Consider the following 22848-nt stretch of genomic DNA (forward strand, 5'->3'; position numbering starts at 1 on the left):
TCAGTGAATTCAAATGTTGCTTACCTGTCTGCCGATGAGTAAATTTATAATCACAGATTCATTCAAGCTCATCCAAATGGCAGGTTTTAAAAAAAAACTACAAATTAAAAATAATCTATGGCTAGGCCTCCATGGAGGCGCAGCGGTTGAGCACTGGGCTGCGAGGCTGCCCTTAGCCTCTGCAGCGCCAGTTCGATCCCCGGCCGCCCGTGAGGGTCCCACATGGTGTGCAGACCTCTCCTGCTGCGCCCACTGCTCCCCTCAGCAGTGTATAAAAAAAAAAAATAAATAATAATCTAGGCCTCATAATAGCCAATGACCAATAAATTACACCTACCTCTTCCACTGCATCCTCCCACTCACCCCACAGGTTATCATGATCATCTTATCTGTATTATGAAAGGGATATTATAAGGTGGCTTCTCCCGAGACATCACTCACTCAACATTGCTGGTAAGATTCACTCCTGAGTACATTTCCTCTCTAACTGCAGTAGCTTTGTTGAAGCCAAGGTTGCTTGGCTTGTCACTGCGCCAGCTGCTCTGCTGCTGATAAAAATGCATTAAGATGCTGCTCTTAGAGCACTAGAGGGAGGAAGAGCCTGCTGGGAGGAAGTAGGTGCAGTGTGAGACCCTCTCAGCCCAGTACTTCCGCAGTGAGGTCCAGGAGGCCATTCCAGAGGCACATTTCCTTCAGCAAGCAAGCTTCCGTATCCTTGGGTCCTTATTACTCTCTGCTGTGAAGGACCAAACTAAGTGAAAATGAAATGTGATTTTGACTGGGTGCCTTCACCCAGCTTCCCAGTTGTTGACGCTTGAGTAAACGAACTATTAAAGGTATCCCAGCTCAATGGACCTGACTGCAAGACTCCCAGTCTCTGCTCTGCTTTCCCAAGCAGAAAAGCATAACCTATGTGTATCGTGAGCAGGATACATGTGGTCATCATCAGCACGTGGTCACGTGCCATGCAGGTTTCTAGCCATGCACCTGGCACAAGTCATGTACCCTCTATGTACTTGAGTTTTTTTCATCTGTGAAACAAGGGCAATAATTCTCATTCTATAGGGGTGTTATGAGCTTTAACAAATCACTGTGCATCAAACACTGGTATATGTCTGTTAGTAATATTTTACATGTATGCTTAATATGCATGTTATATATTTACATCTAAGAATATTCAGCAAAGCTAATCTAGCTGCACTGAATCCCCTCTATTGGCCCAGTTGTATTCCCCTTGAATCTGGTGAATAAATGAATGAATTAGGACATGACATTACCAATTTATGATCTTCAGCCATTGAACCCCTATTAACAGGACTAAGTACAGACCCCCGGACCCTATATTCTGTGGACAGGATTCTGCAGAATGTCCAGAAGCAGAGAAAAATCCAAATCTCCAGGAAGGGAAATGTTCTCTCAGGCTGATATTTCCTCTTCAGCACATGGTGACCTTAGTACCCCAAAAGCTCAGGTTGGTGAGCCTGGGTTGGGAAGCAAGTTCTGGGCCCTCCAAACTATGCCAGCCATTGGAGCATTTCCCTACTGCCAGTTATAAAAAGGACTTGAGAGAACACTCTTAGAGAATTACAGGATTAGCCAAGACAGAACTATAGGCTGTAGAAATTTAACGTGTTCTCAGCACCATTAGAAGTAGGGGCATGATACTGAGAAAGTTTTACTGCTTACTTGAAAGTAAAATGCTGGACAGAGCAGGGTCTGGATCCAACAGGGAAATGAACACGACTGACCCATCTCCAACTCCATGCCCCCATCTGTGACCCCAACAGCCGATCATAGCAAGAGCAAGAAAGCAACAGCCAGGTAAACAACATCCATACTCACTTTATTTTCAAACAGAGGGGCATGTACCCAAAGAGAAGTAGGACGGAAAACCATCATGGGGGCTTGCTCAACGTGACCTGCCTTAGTCTTCTGCGCCAGAATGCCTGGGGACCCACAGGCCACGGGATGGTGCCGCTGCTGGGTGCTGCACGTGTTAAGAAGGTCAGTTCCTCCATCCCCCCAAGGAGATGGAGAAAAGGAGGCAAAAAAGTCAATGAATCCCTGGAATGCTGCCCCAAAACCCTTCCAGGGATGGTGCATGACTGACCGTCAGTCCACAGATATGAGTGGGAGAGGATCGAGGAACAATGGACAGTGTTAGGAAGAAGTGATCTTGGGTGACCTGCATCCAGCACCTGGACACACCTTTCATGAGAGTGAAGTGAGCAGACAGAGCCCTCGGGAAAGATACAGAGGCAAAGAGCACATTGATTAGAACATTATCTCATAACCAAGATGAGGTCACTTCCCGCCATTATTGTCAAATAACTGTAACTAATCAACACATACAGAGGCCTCTTTCATGGAATTAATAAAACTACAGCAGATTAGGAATCAGGATAGAGGTACTTTTCCCAGAAGGAAAATCTGGGATAGAGGGAGCCATGCTGACGGGACCTTGCAGCTCCTCTCTTGGTTCTGAAAAAGGAACCCTAGTCCAGAAATGTTGAGTATCCAGGATCATCATGGGGGTTAACCAGAGGAAGCCAGGCCGAGCCAATGCGTGAGCGTCTTGTGCGGCTCTCCAAATCCAAAGGTCGTCCATATTCTCTATCCTCTCCAGGAATGTATGACCAAAAAGTGGGAAACACTGGAGGTGGGCAGCTGTGGGTTGTTTTTTTTTTTTTATTTCTGGGCATCTTGATACTTTTCATTACATCTCACAATTTGCATGGGAAGGGAGAGGATGGTAGCGGACATGGACTTCCTGTCCCCACCGCAAGGGCACGGACGGTGGCAGGGACATCCGGCTGTGACGGACAGGAAGCAGCGAGGCAACAGGATGCCTTCTGCCTGGGGTGGGATTATGGCCAATAGCCCCTTTGGCCCGAGTTCACCTCCTCAAGGGGAGGTCTCCATGGAATGACCATGATTCCCAACATGGCCGGAGAAACCATCAATCCCGCTCATGGGACAGATGATCAGCGGAGCCGCGCTCTTCCCGCCCGAGTAACTCAGACTGAAGTAGGGCCGGACAGGCCCACAGAAGGTGGCGTGAGAGAAGGTAAAGGTGTGACACCGCTCTGTCACGTTGTAGAAGGAGACCTCGCCCGCATCATAGTCCAAGAAAATCCCCACCCGCTGGAGAGGGGTCCGCAGGGGGAGGGCTGTCATTGGGGAGGTCAGCGCCCAGTATTCCTTCCCATACCACAGGGACACTGCCCAGAATCCATTCTGGGGGGCCGAAGTTACTCCACCTTTTCTGCACACCGAGTCTTCGCAGACGCCTATGGTCCACTTGGCCTTATCTCCCACCTCCACCTCCCAGTAGTGTCTCCCAGCGATGAAGCATGGAGAGCCCAGGACACAGGGGAACAGGTTGAAGCGCTCGGGGTTGTCGGGCAGGTCCTGCTGGAGGTAACTGTAGCGAACTTGCCGCAGGTTGTCGGAGAGGATCAGGCTGGGGTAGGCCGTGTCTGGGTCCAGGGTCACGTCCACTGCAGAGACAGCAAGGAAGGGGTGTTAGCGGGGGCCAGGAGAGCTCACACTGGAGACCCAGCTTTTCTCCTATTTCCCTGAGAATAGACCAAAGGCTTCCCTCTCCAGGCTGCACCCACCTTCCGATGAAGTGCACCCTAAAGTTAACATTCCCAAAATTACTGTCTGGACTAGTTGGTGGTAACCCTTTTTAAAGCTGAGACAGCAGGGAGTCGTCTGAGTACTAAGATTTTACTCCATTTGCTTGCTTTCACAGAAGCCTAGGTGCCCCGTTCTGGCTTCAACAATCTGTCCATGACACTCTCCCAGTCTCTCCTCATGTTACAGGTATACCCCCTATCCCCAGCCAGACACTGAGCTCCCAGGGCAGGGTAGTGTCTTATTGCTCTCTGTCCCTTATACGTTAGTCACCATGGGACCCAAGCAAGGCATTCAATTCATACTTGCTGGAAGAACTGAATATGCATCACAACAATTGGGCACCAATGGGAGAACCACCTTATGTGATGCCCCTCTCTCCATGAAGACTCCACCTCACCTGACTGTGACTGTGGGAAGTGCACACTTCAGTTTTTGGTACCGCTGGGTCACAGATTTACCCAGTTTCTCTGAACCTTAGGTGAAGATGTTCATCAAGGAGAAGGGGGCATTTCAACTCCTGCCCCAAGAGACAGTGATGGAATGACACCATCTCCTAGATGCCCCCCAGCACACAAGAGTTGAACTCAACCACTCTCTTTAGAAGAAGACAGCTTTTGAAAAGGCAGGACAGATACCAGTGGCCTAGAAGCATTCAACCCTTGGGATTTGATGCTTCCTCACTATAATCCTTCTCTTGATTTCCTAATTCAAAGGTCCATACTTTAACTCTGAAGCATTGTAGGAGCAGAGATGCTATAAACACACAGAAATCACCAATTTTTTTTGTGGTGGTGGTTTATCATTTTTATATGTAACCTGAAGGATCCAAATTTAGGTGATTTCCAAAATCATTCACCATAGGGTAAGGTTCATAAGGATTTTTTACTCCTTCCCCTGGATGGTTTGATCACCTGTCACCTACCTGAGTATAATTGAGCCTCTCTCAATTCTGAAAGAACAAGGAAAAAAGAAGTTATGGAACTCATATGCATATTCCAGAAGATACCAAAATGAAGCAGCTGGGTCGGAATCATTATAGAGAGGCGGTCTCCACTGGGAACGCCTGTTGTCGGCCAGGCACCGATTCTTCATATGATGCATGAATCCACCATCGGGTCAAGAGTTTGAAGGGAAGAGGGCTGGGAGCGCTGGGTAGAAGCATAATCACAGGCTTGTCACTGGGCGCATATTGGGTGAAATCAAGATAGAGGGAGGACTCCACCCTTCAGGGGGCCAGCTGGCTCTGCAGGGGGCAACAGATCCCAAGCCCATACCACGGACAGCTCTTTGCTCTTCTAAGCCACCTCTGTCCTAGGCCTGGGTGGCAGAGGAGACACCCAACTGGGACAAGTAAGACCATTCACTGAAAAGGCACTGTACAGCTGGCAAAGCATCTACACCACAGACAGGTTCTTAGCGAAACTTTCTGTGTCCCTAACTGCCAAAAAAGCCTGTCTCTGGAAAGATCCAAAGCAAATAAGGATCTGGCTAGATAACCCCTAAATCATTGGAGATTATGGAGATCCGTAATTTGTAATAAGCAGGAAAAGGGATTCAGAATCTACCAGATAGCCTGGGAAGTGTACACTTAATATGGAGCCAACCTCTAACTGAATGTAGCACACAAGCAGGACATTATATCTTGAGAAGAGCTTTCCCTAAGTACCTACAATACTTTAACAAACATAAAATTCGGTTTATTCTGTGTCACATTCCAGTTTTTAGACCTTAGACATGGTAACTAATTTAATTAATACAACATTGTGAGGTTAGAACTGCACTTTGCCTCATTTATGGAAGAGGATGTTACAGAGCAGAATCCAAAGGAGCAGAGCTGGGCCCGGAACCCCCTGTGGAGCGCGTGGGTTGGGGGGCCTGCCAAGTTCCTCCTGACCTGGTTGGCACACAAGCCAACCAGAAGGGTCAGTCAATTGTTAAATATAAATATTTGTTCAAATGAAACCTACTAGAATAGGCAGTTCCTGCCTATTCTCTTTCCCAAGGAGGAGGAGGAAAAATCAAAAATGATCAAACTCATTCTGGGTTAACAGCAAAGAGTTATTTTTCTCCTTCATTGTAGATGAGACGTGACTGGATGGAGTTAAGAGACTTCAAACTGAAACATGAGGCTACTGAGAAAAGGAACAAAGCAGAAGCAAGCTATAAAATCCCAGGTAAGCCTGGCCAGTGGGGTCACCCCTTTTGTCTTTCCCCCTACTTTTTTTTTTTTTTTTTTAAAGATTTGTTTTTATTTATTTATACAAGCACTGGGTACAGTCAGAAGCGCGGGAGGGTGAGAGAATTCACCAGAGCCAGAGTGGGGAGCAGAGCAGGCAGAAGGACCAAGGTACACTGCTGAGGGGAGCAGTGGGCGGCAGGAGAGGTCGGCGCGCCATGTGGGACCCTTCTCCGGTGGCCGGGGAGCAGCCGGGGATCGAACCAGCGCTGCAGAGGCCGCGGGCAGCTTCACAACCCAGCGCTCAACCGCTGCGCCACCGGGGAGGCCCTCCCCCTACTTTTAATGAGATGTTCATCTTCCCAGAAATGTTCAACATCAAAAGCCCATTAAATAAAAAATTTTTTTTTACCTTGGATTTTCTCCATATCCGACTGCATTTTTTCTAAGAGGAGAGAAAAAGATATTCAATTTGTACCCCACTACCCAGCAGAACTCACCCTTGCAGGCAGCACAGATATCAGAGCACCAACCTGCACCCCTGTGGGCCTGCTCTCACATTACCTGTGAACTGCTTCAGACTCTCAGTCAAGAACAGGCATTTTTGGGCAAAAATGTGGATTTTTTCTTGCAGATCTGGAGGTGTGATCCAAGGTTCAGGGATCCTAATCCTTTCAGCTCTACGTTAAAAAAAAAAAGGGAGGTGGGGAGTGAATCACAAGTCACTAGATTCCATGACAGTCCTTGTGTCTGGGTGGGCAGCGACCCACAATCTTCCGGTTTTCAAACACGGTGAGAATGACAGCTTCGGACAGACAGGCACTCTGGACAATATCCACTTAGCCACCCTCTAAAGGGGTCCAAGGCACGACTGATTGCTAATTGCCTACCCAGTATCACTTCTCCCATCTTCCATATTTTACTGGGCTCATGGGTGAGGGATCTAGATGTCACACAGGACTGCCTTCTGTTCAGGGACAGTTAAGAAACCCCTTTTGGCAGCTTGAGAATTCTGCCTATAGAGGAATGTGCTATGACTTATCTCCTCCCTGCTGGCTGGCATTCTAGCAGAGCAGTCAGGACTGCCAGCATGAGGGCCCTAACTGGTAGACAAGTGAATGGAAAGAAAGCTGAGTGGCTGATGGTCCCATCACACCAGCTCTGACTATGTATGCGTAAATTTCTTACCTGGTGACAATTTTTTTAATTATGTCTAAGTTTTAAACCAGTGAAATTTTGGGTTTCCCATTTCAAATAACCAAACCTAAACCTTAATGTCATAACGGGCTAGTGTCTCAGGGATCTACCTCCTTAGTCATCCCCAGAACTATCTACTCCTCCCCGACACTAGGCTGGCCCCAAAAAGTAACAGGTAAAGACAGTACTTTCTGAGGTCATCTGCCTGGAACTGTACAACCTCTAGTCTCTACCTCAAGAATCTCAATTCTGTCAACATGATTTTCTCCACATAGTCCTTTCAGTCAACCTGCCCCAGAAGGCCAGGAGGCCAGGAGACCAGTCCACCTCCTCAAAAGGATCCACTTCTTGAAGCTACATTTTCTTCTGGAGGGATTTTACCCACCAGGATTTTAATCAGCCTCAAAGCTCAGCTCCCTCAAAGTCAGTCTCCGCCCCTTACAGGCTCTCTTGCACCAGATGTGATGTTCCAAGGCCTCTTCCACTGCCCATGCTCTCCACCCTGCAAACATAGCTCGGCCTTTCTGTCTTGCCCACTCCAAGCTCACTCTGCTCATTCGTGCCCCAACCCCCAGGGAGTGCTTCCTCACTTTCCTCCTGATGGAACAGGAGAATTGGGGAGCAACAACCACAAAGGACCTTCGTACTTTGCCCAGATCCCTGTAAATCTCCACCCCTCATGGAATTGTCCTCATAAACCAGCATCACCCTCCCCGCTGACCCTCCACGCCACCCTCTCACCTCAACTTGTGAGTAGTGCCTCAGTGGTACTGAGAAGAACTTCCATCTACCTAGTTCTGTGTACATTAGTGACTTGACTCAAGGACAGGCAGATACGTGTGGTCTAGTACAGTGTCCACCTCAGGTCTGGGTTCTTTTCAGGATTTATTAAGGGCCAGGGAATTGATCTTCCTGTACTTGATTTAACACTGGAGAGAGAGAAAACTGTACCTGCTCAGTGTGTCCCCGATGTCCTACAAGAGAAAGGAAAAGGAAAACCATGAGAAGTCATTCATAACTGCAGTTTGTTTGCTGAAAACCCAACCACAGGCCGGCCTCCTGGCAGATACTGAGAGAAATGGAGCAGAATTCAAAGTCGAAGAACTAAAAAATCTGGAAGAGGAGACTGGGGGGCACGCTATTTGCTACACCAGCATTTCTGTGTCCTCCGCACCCACCGTCGTGATCAAGGACCTCATGATTCCAGACTAACTTAAGCAATCCTCCACAGACAGTCATCTACCCACTCAGCTTGCTTTGACTTTTAACTGTGAAATAATTTCAAACACACAGAAAACCCACTAGAACAAAAAGCTCCTATATACTGTTTTCCTAGACTTGCTAGATTATTATAAACGTTTATCTTTAGGACCGTGTGAGACATCATTGTTTACATCATACCCCTTTACACTCCCTATTTCCAAAGAAGAAACATAAAACTTTCTTATCTAACTATATACAATTATCAAACTCTGGAAATTGAACGTGGATACAACACATTTATCTAACATGCGCCTGTATTCTAACCTGACTAATGGTCTTAATAACCTTCCTTATAGCTACTGCCCTCCCTGCTCAGGTAATCCAGGGTCAGCCATTGCATTTATCTAGCGTGGCATGTGTGTCTAATCTGGAACAGTTCCTTAATGTTGATTTCTCTTTGTGACACTGAATTTGACGCAGTAACAGGCTGTTTTACAGGACATCCCCCATTTGTGTTTGTCAGACATTCACCAGGGTTAAGTTCAGATTGTACCATCTTTAATTAGTGCATTTTGTATCTTTCTGAAGGTACATGGTATCACCTTGCCCCTTATAGCTGATAATGATTTTGATCACTGTATGGTACTATTTTTTCCTCTTGGAATTAAGTCATCTATGAATCTTTGAAATTATGTTAACAATGTAATTCCTAGCAAACTTCCCCCCCCCTTAGATTTGGTATCCACCATTAAATGTCAAAATTCTGTCTATATTATGTAGTTGGCTTTCTACTGGAAGGGTTTTTCCTTATTATTATTAAAGACTATTACATTCTTGTTTTCTTCATTGGATTATAACCCACCACTGTTCTTATTTGGTGCTCAAATGTCTAAGACTTGGCAAGAGTCTCTGTCACTCTCCTATTCATTCCATTCCCATTCTCTCCTCCATATTATTCTCTGGTTTGTTCTTCCAGTGTTTCCTTTGTTAAAATAAGCAGACACATGTACTATCCAATTCTCTTCTTTCACATGCATAAGCTAGCATACTCTGTATTTTGCACTTTGATATTTTTCTCTCAACAATATACTGTTTCCTAGAACTGATTCTCAATCAGTTCACAGATATCTACCATCTTCCTTTTGGCAGCTGCATAGTACTGGCATGCACGCGTGCGTGCGTGCGTGCGTGTTTAACATAACCAATCGTCTAGGTTGGGCAGCTGTTTTCAATATTTTCTAATTACAACGTGACAGCAAGTGACCTTGTCCATATGCCTTTTTATACACGTTTTCAAGGTATATCTTCAAGATAAATTTCTAGGAGGATTCTTGGTCAAATTCTACCTGTATATAGTTTTGTTAAATTCTGTCAACACAATCTGCATTGTCATCAGCATATGAGTGTGTCTCCCTCATCTTTAAGAAAAATTTGTTATTCTAAAGGGTAAGAAGGGGTATCTTAGTCTGGTTTTAATTTCCCTTATTAAGAGTACAATTGAACATCTCTTCACATATTCAAGGGTCTAATTATTATTTCTTTCGGAACTTGCCATTCATATCTTTTGCTCATTTTCCTATAGAATTTTGATCTTTCATCCTTCTCCCCCTCAGTTTCTAGAGCCATCAATTCTGTATGTGATGTTTTAGTATCTACTAGAACCCAGTCCCCAACCCATAGCTCTTCTTTCTCAGTGCTTCCTTGCTTTTTTATGTATTTATTCTTTCTTAAATTTACTATGAAAAAAGTGACAATTTTGATGGACAATGCTGAGATATCTTACCCAAGAGCAAGGATGTCTTTTTATTAGCTTGAGTTTGTTTTGAGCCTATGAGGATTGTTTTATAATGTTCTCCATGCAGGTTTTAAAAGTTTATTCTTGGGCCTACCCTGGTGAGGCAGGCGGTTGATCGCCACACTGTGAAGCTGTCCGCAGCCTCTGCAGCGCTGGTTCGATCCCGGCCAGCTGGCGAGAGTCCCACATGGTGCAACAGACCTCTCCTGTCTCGCTCGCTGCTCCCCTCAGCAATGTATTTTGTCAGTCTGCCTGTTCTGTTCCCCGCTCTGTCTCTGGTGAATCCTCTCACCCTCCTGCGCAACTGGCCTGTACGCAGGTTCTTGTATAAATCAATCAATCAATCAATCAATCAATCTATAAAAAAAAAGTTTATTGCCAAGTATTTTTTTCCCCAAGTATTTTTTTTTAAAGATTTATTTATTTGTTTATACAAGCACTGGGTACAGTCAGAAGCGTGGGAGGGTGAGAGAATTCTCCAGAGCCAGATCAGGGAGCAGAACAGGCAGACTGACGAAATACACTGCTGAGGGGAGCAGCGGGCACAGCAGGAGAGGTCTGAGCGCCATGTGGGACCCTTGCCGGCCAGCTGGGGGTCGAACCAGTGCTGCAGAGGCTGCGGGCACCTTTGCAGCCCAGCGCTCAACCGCTGTGCCACCGGGGAGGCCCTATTCCCAAGTATTTTATCTTGTTTTTTTTTTTTTTTCAAATTAGAAATGGGGTTTTCTCTTTTGATATGTCTTCTAGTGGCTGTTCTCTGTGCCCACTGCTGATTTCTGTCTGTTAATTTTATTTCTTGCTGCCTTGCTGAATTCTGTAGTTAGTACTATCACTGGTTCTTTAATTTACAATTATCTATCATGTCATCTCCAAGTAAGAGTTTCTTTTCTAATTCTTGCTTGTAATTTTTTCTCTGATCTAAGCAAATTAAATTTCCAGTTAAAACCTACAAACAAAAACAAACAAAAACCCTCCAGTACGATGCTAATAAAAGTAGACTCCAGCCCCTATGAAAAATAGTACAGAGGTTCCTCAGAATATTAAAAACAGACCATATGACCCATCAAGTCCACTCCCAGGTATTGATCTGAAGAATGCAAAAACACCAGGTTAAAGGGACAGATGCATGCCAGTGTTCATTACAGTACTATTTAGTATAGCCAAGTGTTATGAAAACCTCAATGCCCATCAAAAAAGCAGTGGATTAAGATGTGGTCTATATACACTATGGAATACTACTCAGCCATAAAAAAGATAAACTTGCCATTTTTGACAATATGTATGGAACTGGAGGGGGTTATGCTAAGTGAAATATGTCACAAGGAAAAAGACAAATACTGGATGATTTCACTCATGTGGAATATAGAGAAACAAAATAACGGAACTGACAAAAACAGACCAAAAGAAACCTCTAGAAGTATTACTAGGGAGGAAGAATCTGAGTGCTTTGGTGGGTGTGGTGATAGGCATCTGAGGAGGTATAAACCTATCTGTCTAAATCATACAGCGTTGTAAACCAGTGTGACCTCCATAAAAGCATATAAACATCCATACCAATAAACAACAGTGAGCATCATGCTTTATTCCTGACCTCGGTGGGAACATGGCTTGAATTTCCCTGTTAAGGAAGTTTCAGCTTGTTTTTCCACTGACTTCAACCATCACCACTCTTTGTTTGGGATCAAAATCCTCTCCCCTTTGAAGCTGACAACCTCTTTCTTTCTCCACTTTTCTTATCATATAGATTCAATGATGCACAGTCTACCTATTCAAAAATAATCTCACAAATACCTTCTACCTTAAAAAAAGTATTTTAAAGCCTCCAGTGCTGGCTTTAGCAGCACAGATGTATTTTCAAATTGGAACCAGGCAGAGACACTCTCACATGCACACACAATGGACACATTTGTTAAGTGGGTCATAGTTTTAAAGTCACATATAAAGTGTTTTATATTTTTAAAGTTCACAGCAGCACTACGCACAATAGCCAAAAGGTGAAAACAAACCCTCACCAGCTGATGAAAGTATAATCAAGTGATGTGTACAAGGCAATACTCTGTCCTATAAACAGAACTGAAATATACATCATAGAAGAAACTTGAACAAAGTATCCTAAGTAGAGAAGCCAGATGGAAGAGACTGATGACCCCACTTAGCTCACATCCAGAATAGGGGAGCCCACAGAGACACACAGATGAGTGGTTGCAGTGGGTAGAAGGAATGAAGGGGCTCTTTAACAGTACAGGGTTTTCTTTTGAGGTGACGCTCGGAGATGGATCACTGAGTTTAGAGCGGACACAAAGCCATCCTGTGAAATGGGTGAGAGCTGAACTCTGATACTAATCACATGAAAATGAAACATAAAACAAGTTCATCTCGCAGAGCCCCCATCCTGCATGGGCCCCACCAGCCGCCTGCCCTGTGACTACACCAGAGCAGACGAGAAAGTCATAAAACAGCCCACCGGCCCAGGATAACCGATGTTCACGTAACAGTCTTCCTCTGTCTCACACTAGTCAGAGATGGCACAGCCTGAATTTGACGAGAGGAATAACTGACAACCACAAGCAGAATATCTGAAAAACATAAATTAGTTACTTTCTAAAAAATAATTAGCCTGCATGGAACCAAGGTCAATATCATGAAAGACAAATCTACACCAAGGAATGGTTCCCCTTTCAACAGGTCATTATTAATTAACATTATTAGGACAGTTGGTTCAATTATGTCATGGGCAGTGGGTGAGATAAATGTATCCATGTTCAATTTCTTGCATTTGATAACTGTCCTTTAGTTATAAGAAAACATTCTTGATCTTAAGATACACACACCCAAGTCTAAAGTGGTAGAATACAAGCAGCGATCTCCTGAATGATCCTGAAGATAACTATGCTTATAATAACCTGGCAAGCCTGGGGAAAGAGTGTACAGGAGCTCTTTGTTCTAGCAGCTTTTCTGTGTATTGCAAGTCATTTCACAGTTGAAAATCAAGGACAACAAGCTGGCCAGGTAGGTAACTGCAACCATGGTCCAGGGAAAGATGCCTGAGTTAGTGAATCTGAAATCACGAGGTTCTTTCCCATGTTTTTCAAAGCCCCTATTTCCCATGTTTTTCAACCCCCCCCTTCATAGCAACAAAATGATCCAGCTTTTCAACTTCAAGAGTATAAAGTCTTGGGTTTCTGCTACCAAACTTGACAACCTGCCTCTACCTCCTGCCCCTCATCTTCCTTCTCCCAGACCATGCATGTCTTGCCAACACATGGGTCAGACCCCACATGATGTAATGAATAATTGAGGTGAAAGAGGCTCAGAGAGCGCATCAGACCACCTGTGCAGGACAGGCCCTTCGCCTTTCTGCAACTGACTTATCTGAGACGTGCACCCACGGCCTCCAGCATACATGCTTTCTCCCTGACGTGCCCCACAGAGCTCAGCGAGTCAAAGACAAAGCAGAGTGGCAAAGATGGGAGGCTTCCTGGCAGCTGCGCTGGGCTTACCTGCAGGAGCTCCCTGGTGGGCTGCTGCTGCTTCTCCTCCAGCTGGGCAATGAGGCTGCTGAGGTGGGAGATGTTGCAGGAGAACTGGGTGATGGCACCATTGATGCTGTTGTAGATGGCCAGGTCCAGCTCTTCCAGGCGTGCCAGGAGCCGATACTCATGCTCCTTCAAGGAGTGGTAGAGCTGCTCGAACTCCCAAACGATCTTCTCCCGCTCCATCTGCGTCAGGCTCTGAGGATGACAGGGAAGGGCAGTGAAGAGAGGAGAGACTCACTCTAGGCCCCTTTGCATTTCTCCCCAGCTCTGCACCCCCAGGCCCCATCACTGGGTTCCAGGACAAAACACGTGTGACTTGTTCACTGACTCGCTTTTCCCAGTCTACACTGAATGGATATATTCCGATAGAGAACTGAATTGCCCCAGTGATAACCGAGACACAGCCCTCTGCCCTCAAGGACAAGCGTGTTATGGGAGTCAGGTGCACATGACACATGTCACCAGGGTGGACAAGCAAAGAGCATGGGCGCCCGTGGTGGGAGAGGTCAGTGGAGCCTTCCCTGGAACAAAGTCCATGCCTCCCGCAGGATGAACGGAAGTTCACTGCGTGGCCTCCAGGTAGAAGAAATGAGGTGGGCAAAGGGGGAGCAGGGAGAGAAGGCCATGGCGAAGCCCACGATGCTGAGGGAAGAGGCCAGAAAGGGAAGACAAGAGCAGAGCGCACTTGCCTGGCAGGCTGAGGCAAGGACTTTAATGCAACAGGGAGCCAGGAAAGATAAGCAGGAAAGTGACATGATCAGATGAGCTGGGTGGAAGATGGCCTGGAGAACTCAAGCAGTTTCTACAATCCATGCACGATAACCCTGACCAGTCCCCTGAGGCCCCTTACCTGTGGCCTTCAAGGCTGTTTGGCAACACCCTATCTCACTGGCTTTGCAAACGGGTTCCTCTTGGCACAAACTTGTTGGCCAAAGCTTGTCTGCCCTTCCTTCTCCAGCCCACCTCCCAATGTTAAAGTCTGACTCTAAACCAAAAGTCAGCAAATTCTATTCGTTTAGTTCCTAGCAGTAAAGTTTTATGGGTCATCACCACACCCTTTCATTTGCTTATATCTTGGCTGTCTCTGAGCAAAACTGTGGCAGAGATTATAAGGCCCACCGAGTTAAGAATATTCACTATCTGATCCTTTACAAAGACGTTTGCTAACACCTGTTTTAAACCCGTTTAAACTCCTTCCCCACTAGCCACCCTTCCTATGCACTCCCCATGCAAATTGGTGATGCACACACACCTTTGTTCATAAATACTTTTCATAAGCTCACAGTTGTCCTCAGTTGGAGAAGACTTAAGACATAACCCATGCAGTATGATCTTAGAAATTAAAAATTAAAGCTGAAAGACACCTTAAATATCAACTAGTTCAGTGCTTCTCCAAGAGCGTGCTATCAGCACCTGGTAGGGACGCTGCTGCCTGAATGGGGCTGTCTTTTGCATGTAGAACATACAGCACCCTGGCCACTATCCTCATCCACTCAAGTGCCAGTCAAGTGCCAACACAAGAAACAGCCACAAAAGACTGGGGAAAAGGAGAGCGCAGTATTAGTCACGAGAGAGAACTACAAGCCTAGTCCAGTCTACCCATTTCACAGATGAGGACACTGAGCCCAGAGAGACTGCATTACTCTCTCCATCTGTAATTGGCTCGTGTCAAAGCCAAGAGGTATGTTCAGATGCCCTTCTGTGACAATCCTCCCCACCCAGGAGGACACTGGTGTCCATCGTGACTTCAGTACACCCACTTGAGAAGACCCTCCAGTGAGCAGGGGAGCTGAGGTTTGAACTGATTACGTGGGGAACAAGTGGTAGGACCTGAGGCCATCATGGGAACAAGTTTCCCATCCATAAGGTCTTTATTACAGCCCATCCAGCCCTGACAAAATCTCTCATAAGAAAATGCTTGTCAATACTAGTCTAAGAGTTTGCTCTTCAGTTGTAAATACCTCTAATGGGTGCAGACTTGTAGTGTTTATTATCCAAAAAAATGCTCCTAGGTGGTAGATAAGTATATAAGTCTCAGTATCCATTGGCTTTTCCCACTGGGTTTCAAAACAAAACCTGCAAATACCCCAACCACCAATTGGCAGAACAGAATCAAAGCATTGTCAAGAAATGGACACTCCAGCTAAGTGATAGTGGGGCTCACGCAGCCCCCCTCAGCATCTGAAGATACTAAAGGAAGCTGTGCTCAAGAATTTCACTTCTCTCAGCTGTCACAGGCCAGCCTGACCTGCACAGAGCAGACAGGTCAAACCTCAACAGGTCCCATCTCCAGGGGTTCCAATCTAGGCTCTCCTGCCCTTTCCCCCCAAATATGGGAAGCCCTTGCTTCTGCAGCTGAGTTCCCAACTGCAACAAGGGAAGTTTCACCTGCACTCTCAGAAGTTCTGGGCAGCCTAGGTGGCTGAAGTTAACATCAGGCTCCCCCAAAGCCCATCAACAGCAGCAGCAACACTGGCTGTGGCCCTTACCAGGAGTTCAGCTCTTGCCTGCTCCCCTTGTGCCCGACGCCTCTTCTTTAAGTCTTTCACTCTTTTCAGGTGGTCCAGCTGGTTCTGGATTTGCTCCTGAGAATGGCAAAAAGAGTCGGGCAGCTCAAGATCGGGTGGCCCTTAGCATCCGCAGGGCTATTTTGCTTCTCATAGCCAACCCACCTTCTGACCACCAGCCCTCACCAAAGCACTTGAAAAGGAAGTCACTGCCCCTCTCCTTTGTTTGTGTATCTCCAAGGGTGACTGCTGCTTAAAGTTAAATCGGAGTTCTTCTTAGAGGCATACAGTAAAAAGGCCTTCACCTGGCTTATTTTTCTCAAGTGTGACATGGGGAACATCACCGTCCCAAACTACTGGTTACCGCCAACGTCATACATGTGAATGCACCATAACCGTTAAGGGATGAGTTATGCACGAATGTACTCACATTTCAACATGCACATAACTGTGTGTATTCCTGCAGCCCTCACAGAGCCAACACACAGGGGCGGGCACTCCGGGAACGCTGTGTTACAACCGTTTTACACTTAATACTTTGTGTCCTTGTTACTGTTTCTCAGCTGCTCTGTTCGTTCGACAGTTCCCCATGGGCTCCGCTCGTCATTTTATTTTTTACTCTTCCAAATAACAGCTTCGAGGCGTCTCGGCGTGGCTAAGCGACACGCTCCAGCGGGAAAGAGCTCGGTTCGGTTCGTGGAGCTTTTCTAGAACAGGACGCAGCACAGGCCGTGCCGGGCCACGCTTAGCCTACGTGGTGGGCAGCAGCCGGGGGCGTCGGCCGCCGGCGACGTCGGGGGGTGTCTGGTCAGAGCGCATCTCGGAGCCCCGGGAGGATGAGCGTCTCGGAGCTGGTCGCGGCGCGCGCGGCCTCACGCACATCTCCGATGCGGTCAAGGAGGCGCTCCCAGGCCCGTCCTTACGGATCGTGCGCCCGCGGACCGGTCACCAGAGGAGAGTGAGAGTGGGGTGAGGAGACTTCGGACTTCCTCACCAGCCACAGGTTCTCCTCCCCACTGTGAGTGCCGCGGCTCGGGAGCGGACAGAGAGGAAATGACGGCTGAGCGCCACACGTCCGGCTCAGCCATTTTCTAGGCGGAAAAAAGGCAGCCCCTTTGGCTCTCGCCTGCCTTTGTCCGCGCGCGCCCCCCGCCCCCCGGCGCGGCCCTCACCTTGAAGCCCTCCACCGCCTCCTCGAGCGGCAGCACGCTGTGGCCGCGGTGCTCGCGCGAGCGGTCGCACACCACGCAGATGGGCATCTGGTCCTCCTCGCAGTACAGCTTCAGGGGCTCGCGGTGCTTCTCGCACACGCCCATCTCGCCCCCCGGGCCCGACGGCCGCTCGGTGCGCAGCTGCTTCACCAGCTGGGTCACGTTGGCCAGGTGCCGGTTGGGCCGCATGTGCCGCTGCGGGAAGGTCTCCCGGCACTGCGGGCACGACACGTTGGTCTCGGCCGCACCCCAGCAGCGCGCGAGGCAGGCGCAACAGATGTTGTGGCCGCAGTCGAGCATCATGGGCTCGGCGAAGTACTGCAGGCACACGGGGCAGGTGGTCTCCTGCTGCAGGCACTCGGCCACGCTCCCGGAGGCCATGGCGCGGGCCCGCGGGGGCGCACGAGCATGGGCCCCGGCGCCCGGCCCTGCGCGCAGCCCGACTCGACCGCGCGCCCGCCGCTCCGCCGCCTCGGGGCGGCGCGGGGCGGCGAGCCGGGCGGACGGAGGGCGGCGCCTCCCGGGCCCCGCTCTCAGGCGCGCCCGCGCGCGGGCCCCTCGCACAGGCCGGGCCGTTCCCGGCGCCGCAGCTCCCGGCCGAGCGATCGCGGGGACGCGGCGGCCCCACCCGGCCCGGCGGCTCCGCGAGGGGGCCGCGAAGGGGGCGCCGCGGGGCCGGCTCGCGGAGCCGGGCGCTCGGGGCGCGCGAGACAACGTGGCCGCGTCCGAGCGGATCCCGGCCGCCGCGGAGACCCCACCCCGGCGCGAGCGGAAGGGGCGGCCCGGGGGCGGGGCCTGGCGCGCGCCGCCCGCCGTCGTGGCCGCGGGACCCGGGCGTCTCCGGCGGGAGAGCGGCGCGTCCGGCCACCGGCCGCGGGAGGCGCGGCGCGACCCCCGGCCGCGGGGACGGGCCCGAGCGGGCGGACGTGCCCGCGGGGCGCGGTGGGGAGGCGCCGCCCCTCCCGGCACGCTCCTGCCCCCCGCCGAGCGGCGGCGGCCCGGGGCCTGCACCCCAACTCTTTTGTTGGGTTTCCCGGCGGGTGCCGAGGCCTCCGCTCGGGCGAGAGAAAGCTGGCTTTGTGCTGGGAGGGGGAGCGCAGACCTCTGGCCGGGGAGGCCGGAGGGATGGGCGATCCGGCTCCGAGGCGCTGTATCGCGCCGTCCCGCTGACCGGCGATTCGTTTCGAAAAAGAAAGGCTCGGTTATCAGACAGCCGCGTTACTGCGGGACGAAAACAGACGCAGACAGGCCCCGTCCTGCTCCTTCCTCTCTGAGCCCAACCTAGGGGCTCTCCCTTTCGCAGCCTCAGCTTCCCCTCTGGAGAAATGCGGGTGATCATGATCCCCCAGCAAATAGGAGGGTTTCATTACATCTTTTCCCTTTTTGAGCCATAGGACGTTCCTTCATTAAAATAATACAACGCCCCCTGCCTAACAGTCTTGTCTGGGGTCAGACCTGGGGAGATGGTCCTGAGGTGACTTAGAGATTGACAAATCGCTCGTGTTGCCCCTCATCCCAGCCTTGGCATTTCCTGGTTTTCCTTGCTGTTTTCTCAGTGCAGCCCTTGAATTTGAACCCTGCTTCAGGTCCCTGACTTTAGAGGTTCCCACTCTGGTATCCCCTCCCACGGAGCAACAAGGCTGAAAAACAAAATAAATGGGTTTGCCAACTCTAAGCTCATATCCCCTTCTGAACAGCAGTCTGAGTCTGTGAAATTCCAGTCCCAAACAGCCCTCAGTCCTCTTCCAGAAAAATGTACAGTTGTACTTGGGTTAGGCCACAACATAGTCTTTTAACCTTTGCCCTTCCTCCTTTTCCCAGCCTGGAATGGACACACCACGGTAGGAGCCACGGCGGCTGCCCTGGGTCCTGAGGCTAGCTTGAAAACAGAAGTCAGCACGCAGATGGCTTAGCAAAAGGTAAAAGGCGGAAGAAATGTAGGTCCTTATTCATTGCAGAATACCTGCATCCAAACTATACAGATGAGAGACACTAAAGACACAATCTTGCTTAAGGTGCTGATTTGAATTTTCTGCATATTAAGCAAAAACTAACCCAAATTGATCTAATTATATTAACAAAATGTTTTATTTGTAAGTTCCCACCTACCCTCTCTACTCAACCCTATCTGCCCTAAGGCTGCCAGTGAACTGCTAGTATTGACCAAATCCACAAGACAGTTTTCAAGCTTCACCTTAGTATTTCCAAGGCATTTGACACTGTTGGCTGGTCCCACCTTGGAAACTTGTTCCAGGCAGCAGATTGAATGGGTTCTAATGAAAACCTAAGATATTTCTGCTTCTTCTATCTCCTTTGATATGCCTTTACCAAGTGATGTTAAAGTTAACTGGGAAAATAATAATAAAGTATAGTCAAGAAAAACAAGACTACAAGAATTAATACACAGACAAATCAATGGGACAGCATAGGAACTGAGAAGTAGGCCCAAATGTGAGTAAGAATTCAGTAAAAGACGAAGGAGCAATTGCAGTTTGGTGCTGAACCTTCAAAAAATGATCTTGGAACAATTAGCTAGCTTTGAGGGGAAGGGAGAGATTCCATCTCACTTCTTCCACCAGATCAGTAAAACATTTAAAGTAAACAATAAATCCATAAAAGCTCTAGAAAAAAGTAATATAAAAATCTTGTTGTCTGGGGCCTCCCCGGTGGCGCAGCGGTTGAGCGCTGGGTTGCGAAGCTGCCCGCAGCCTCTGCAGCACCGGTTCGATCCCCGGCTGCTCCTCGGCCACCGGAGGAGGGTCCCACATGGCACGCAGACCTGTCCTGCCACCCGCTGCTCCCCTCAGCAGTGTACTTTGGTCCTTCTGCCTGTTCTGCCCCCTGCTCTGACTCTGGTGAATTCTCTCACCCTCCCGCGATTCTGACTGTACCCAGTGATTGTATAAATAAATAAATAAATCTTTAAAAAAAAAAAAAAATCTTGTTGTCTGGAAGATCTTTCTAAATGTAGCCCCAAACCCAGAAGGCACAAATGGATACATTTGACTTAATTAAAATTAAAATTTAAATCACTTATTTATAGAAAGTACCTTGGAACAATCTAATGATAAAGAAATTGGAGAAGGTATTTTTTTAAAAGATTTATTTATTTATGCATACGAGAACTGGGGTACAGGCCAGAGGTATGGGGGGTGAGAAGACAGAGACAGAGTGGGGAGCAGAACAGGCGGATCAACTGAAATACACTGCTGAGGGGAGCAGCTGGGAGACAGGGGAGGTCTGCTGCACCAAGTGGGTAGCTCCTGGCTGGGGTTCAAACTCATGCTGCAGAGGTGCAGATAGCTTCATAGTGCTGTGTCTTAACCTCTTGCGCTACCAGGGAGGCCCTGGTGAAGTTATTTTTAGCAAATAAGACAAAGGTTGAATTTCCAAGAGAGAAAATATTTTCCCAAGTATAACTAAAATGCAAAGAGGGAAAATGAGGAAAATAAGGAAAGTATATGAACAGATGGTAAAGGGCAGAACCAATGGTTAATAAACTTGTGGGGGAAAACCCTCAATTCACATTAAATAAAATATTGTGGTATTGTTTTAAATTTGTGAGATTAGAAAGCTGGACAGTACTCAGTATTGATGATGACATGGGGAAGCAGACAAGGTAATGGGGAGAACCACTGTTGACAGCATTTTGGCTGTAGCTAAAAAAAAAATTGAATGCATATGCCCTGAACCAGCTACTCCATTTTTCTCCCATCTGCAAAAAAATTGACTGATTGCATAAGGATTGTCTTTACAGAATTGTTTGGTTTGTAAAATACTGGAACCTGCACAAACATGCTTTAGTAGGGGACAAGTTAATTAAAATAAGTTGCGGGTCACCAATAGGATACTATTCAGCTTCCAAAAAGAATGTGTTTGCGACATACAGTCATTCATGGCTTCATTATGTTTCAGTCAATGGTGATGGATGATACAATGGTGGTCCCAATAGGCTATCATCAGGCCTGGGATGTACCCTCTAAGTGTATGTGGTTACACACTGTGACATTCACACAACAATGAAATCACCTAACAATTCACTTCTCAGAACATAACCCCACAGTTACTGACGCTTGGCTGTATATTCTAATATAGAATGTCTAAGACTCCATTTATCCAGTACTTGTTTATTGAGTGTCCATTCTGTGCCAGGCTCCCTTCCAGGTTCCAAGATAAAGGGAACAAAATAAAGTTTCCCAGGCTCATGGAGTTACTTTTTTTTTTTTTCTTAAAGATTTTTTAATGCATGCATGCAAGACTGGGGTATAGGCCAGAGGCACAGGGGGTGAGAGGATTCACCAGAGACAGATTGGGGAACAGAACAGGCAGATCGACAGAAATATACTGCTGAGGGGAACAGCGGGCTAGGCAGGGGAGGTCTGCTGTGCCATGTGGGTTGCTCCCTGGCTGACTGGGGATCAAACTCGTGCTGCAGTATATGTGGATAGCTTCATAGGTTGCGTCTTAACCCCTCATGCCACCAGGGAGGCCCCTCCTGGAGTTACTTTTTATTTATTTATTTATTTGTTTTTAAAGGTCCATCTATTTATGCATACAAGAACTGGGGTACAGGCCAGAGGTGTGGGGTTGTGAGAGGATTCACCAGAGACAGAGTAGGGAACAGAACAGGCAGACTGACTGAAACACACTGCTGAGGGGAGCAGTGGGAGAGGCAGGAGTGGTCTACTGCACCACATAGGTAGCTCCCTGGCTGGTGGGGAATCAAACTCGTGCTGCAGAGATTGCGGATAGTTTCATAGTGCGGTGCTCAACCCCTTGGGCCACTTTTTAGAGGTAAAGTTACATTTTGGAGGGAGTTACTTTTTAGAAGGAAAGATGGATGGGAAGTAAGCCAAGAAATGAATACAGAATATGAGGGAAAAATGAATCAGGTTATGGATAATGGAGAGTGATCAAGAAATCATTGCTGTAGTTTTGAGTCTCATATCTGCATATCACTGGGCATTAATTCTAGGGAAATGAAAACTTATGTTCACACAAAAATCTGCACAAAGCATTATTCGTGATAGCCAAGCCTGGAGTCAACCCAAGTGCCCTTCAGTGGTGAATGGTTAAACAAATTGGCACATTCGTATCATGCACTACTTCTCAGCAATAAAAGGGAAGAAACTTGAAATGCACAACTTGGATCTCAAAGGAATTATGCTGAGTGAAAAAAGTCAATCTCAAAAGGTTACACTGTGTATTTCATTCACAACATCCTTGAAATAACAAATTATAAGTGTAAAGAACAAAGCAGTGATTGTAACAGTGTGGGGGAGGGGAGGAAAGAAAGTGTCTGTGATGGTGAAAAGTAGCCTGTGGTGGAACAATCAGAGTGTAGACAATGGTGTTGGTCACACATGGGACCTACCCAAAAGGTAAAACTGTACAGAACTAAACACACACACACACACATTGATGCATATAAAAATGAGTAAAACTGAACAAGGCTGCTGAGCAATGTCAGTTTCTTATTTGTGATTTGTGTTGTCCTTAGGAAGATATTAGCATTCAAGGAGATTGGGTAAAGGATACACTAAATCTCTTCTTCTTTTTTTTTTTTTATAACGCTATGTAA

General features: G+C 47.7%; 1 protein-coding gene across 1 annotated transcript; it reads right to left on the reverse strand.

Annotated features, from left to right (window-relative positions):
* Positions 1 to 621: 621 nt before the first annotated feature.
* TRIM27 (tripartite motif containing 27) lies at positions 622 to 17987 on the reverse strand. The gene is made up of 8 exons (XM_037519158.2): positions 17229 to 17987; positions 16039 to 16134; positions 13514 to 13744; positions 7967 to 7989; positions 6383 to 6498; positions 6231 to 6263; positions 4565 to 4591; positions 622 to 3500 (listed from the first exon to the last, which is right to left on the reverse strand). The coding sequence occupies exons 1-8, from the start codon at positions 17646 to 17648 to the stop codon at positions 2905 to 2907; spliced, it is 1542 nt and encodes a 513-aa protein (XP_037375055.1). The 5' UTR covers positions 17649 to 17987; the 3' UTR covers positions 622 to 2904.
* Positions 17988 to 22848: the final 4861 nt, after the last annotated feature.

The sequence above is a fragment of the Talpa occidentalis genome, unplaced genomic scaffold (assembly GCF_014898055.3).
Source record: "Talpa occidentalis isolate TD23 unplaced genomic scaffold, MPIMG_talOcc4v2.1 talOcc4.2, whole genome shotgun sequence".
Lineage (NCBI taxonomy): Eukaryota > Metazoa > Chordata > Mammalia > Eulipotyphla > Talpidae > Talpa > Talpa occidentalis.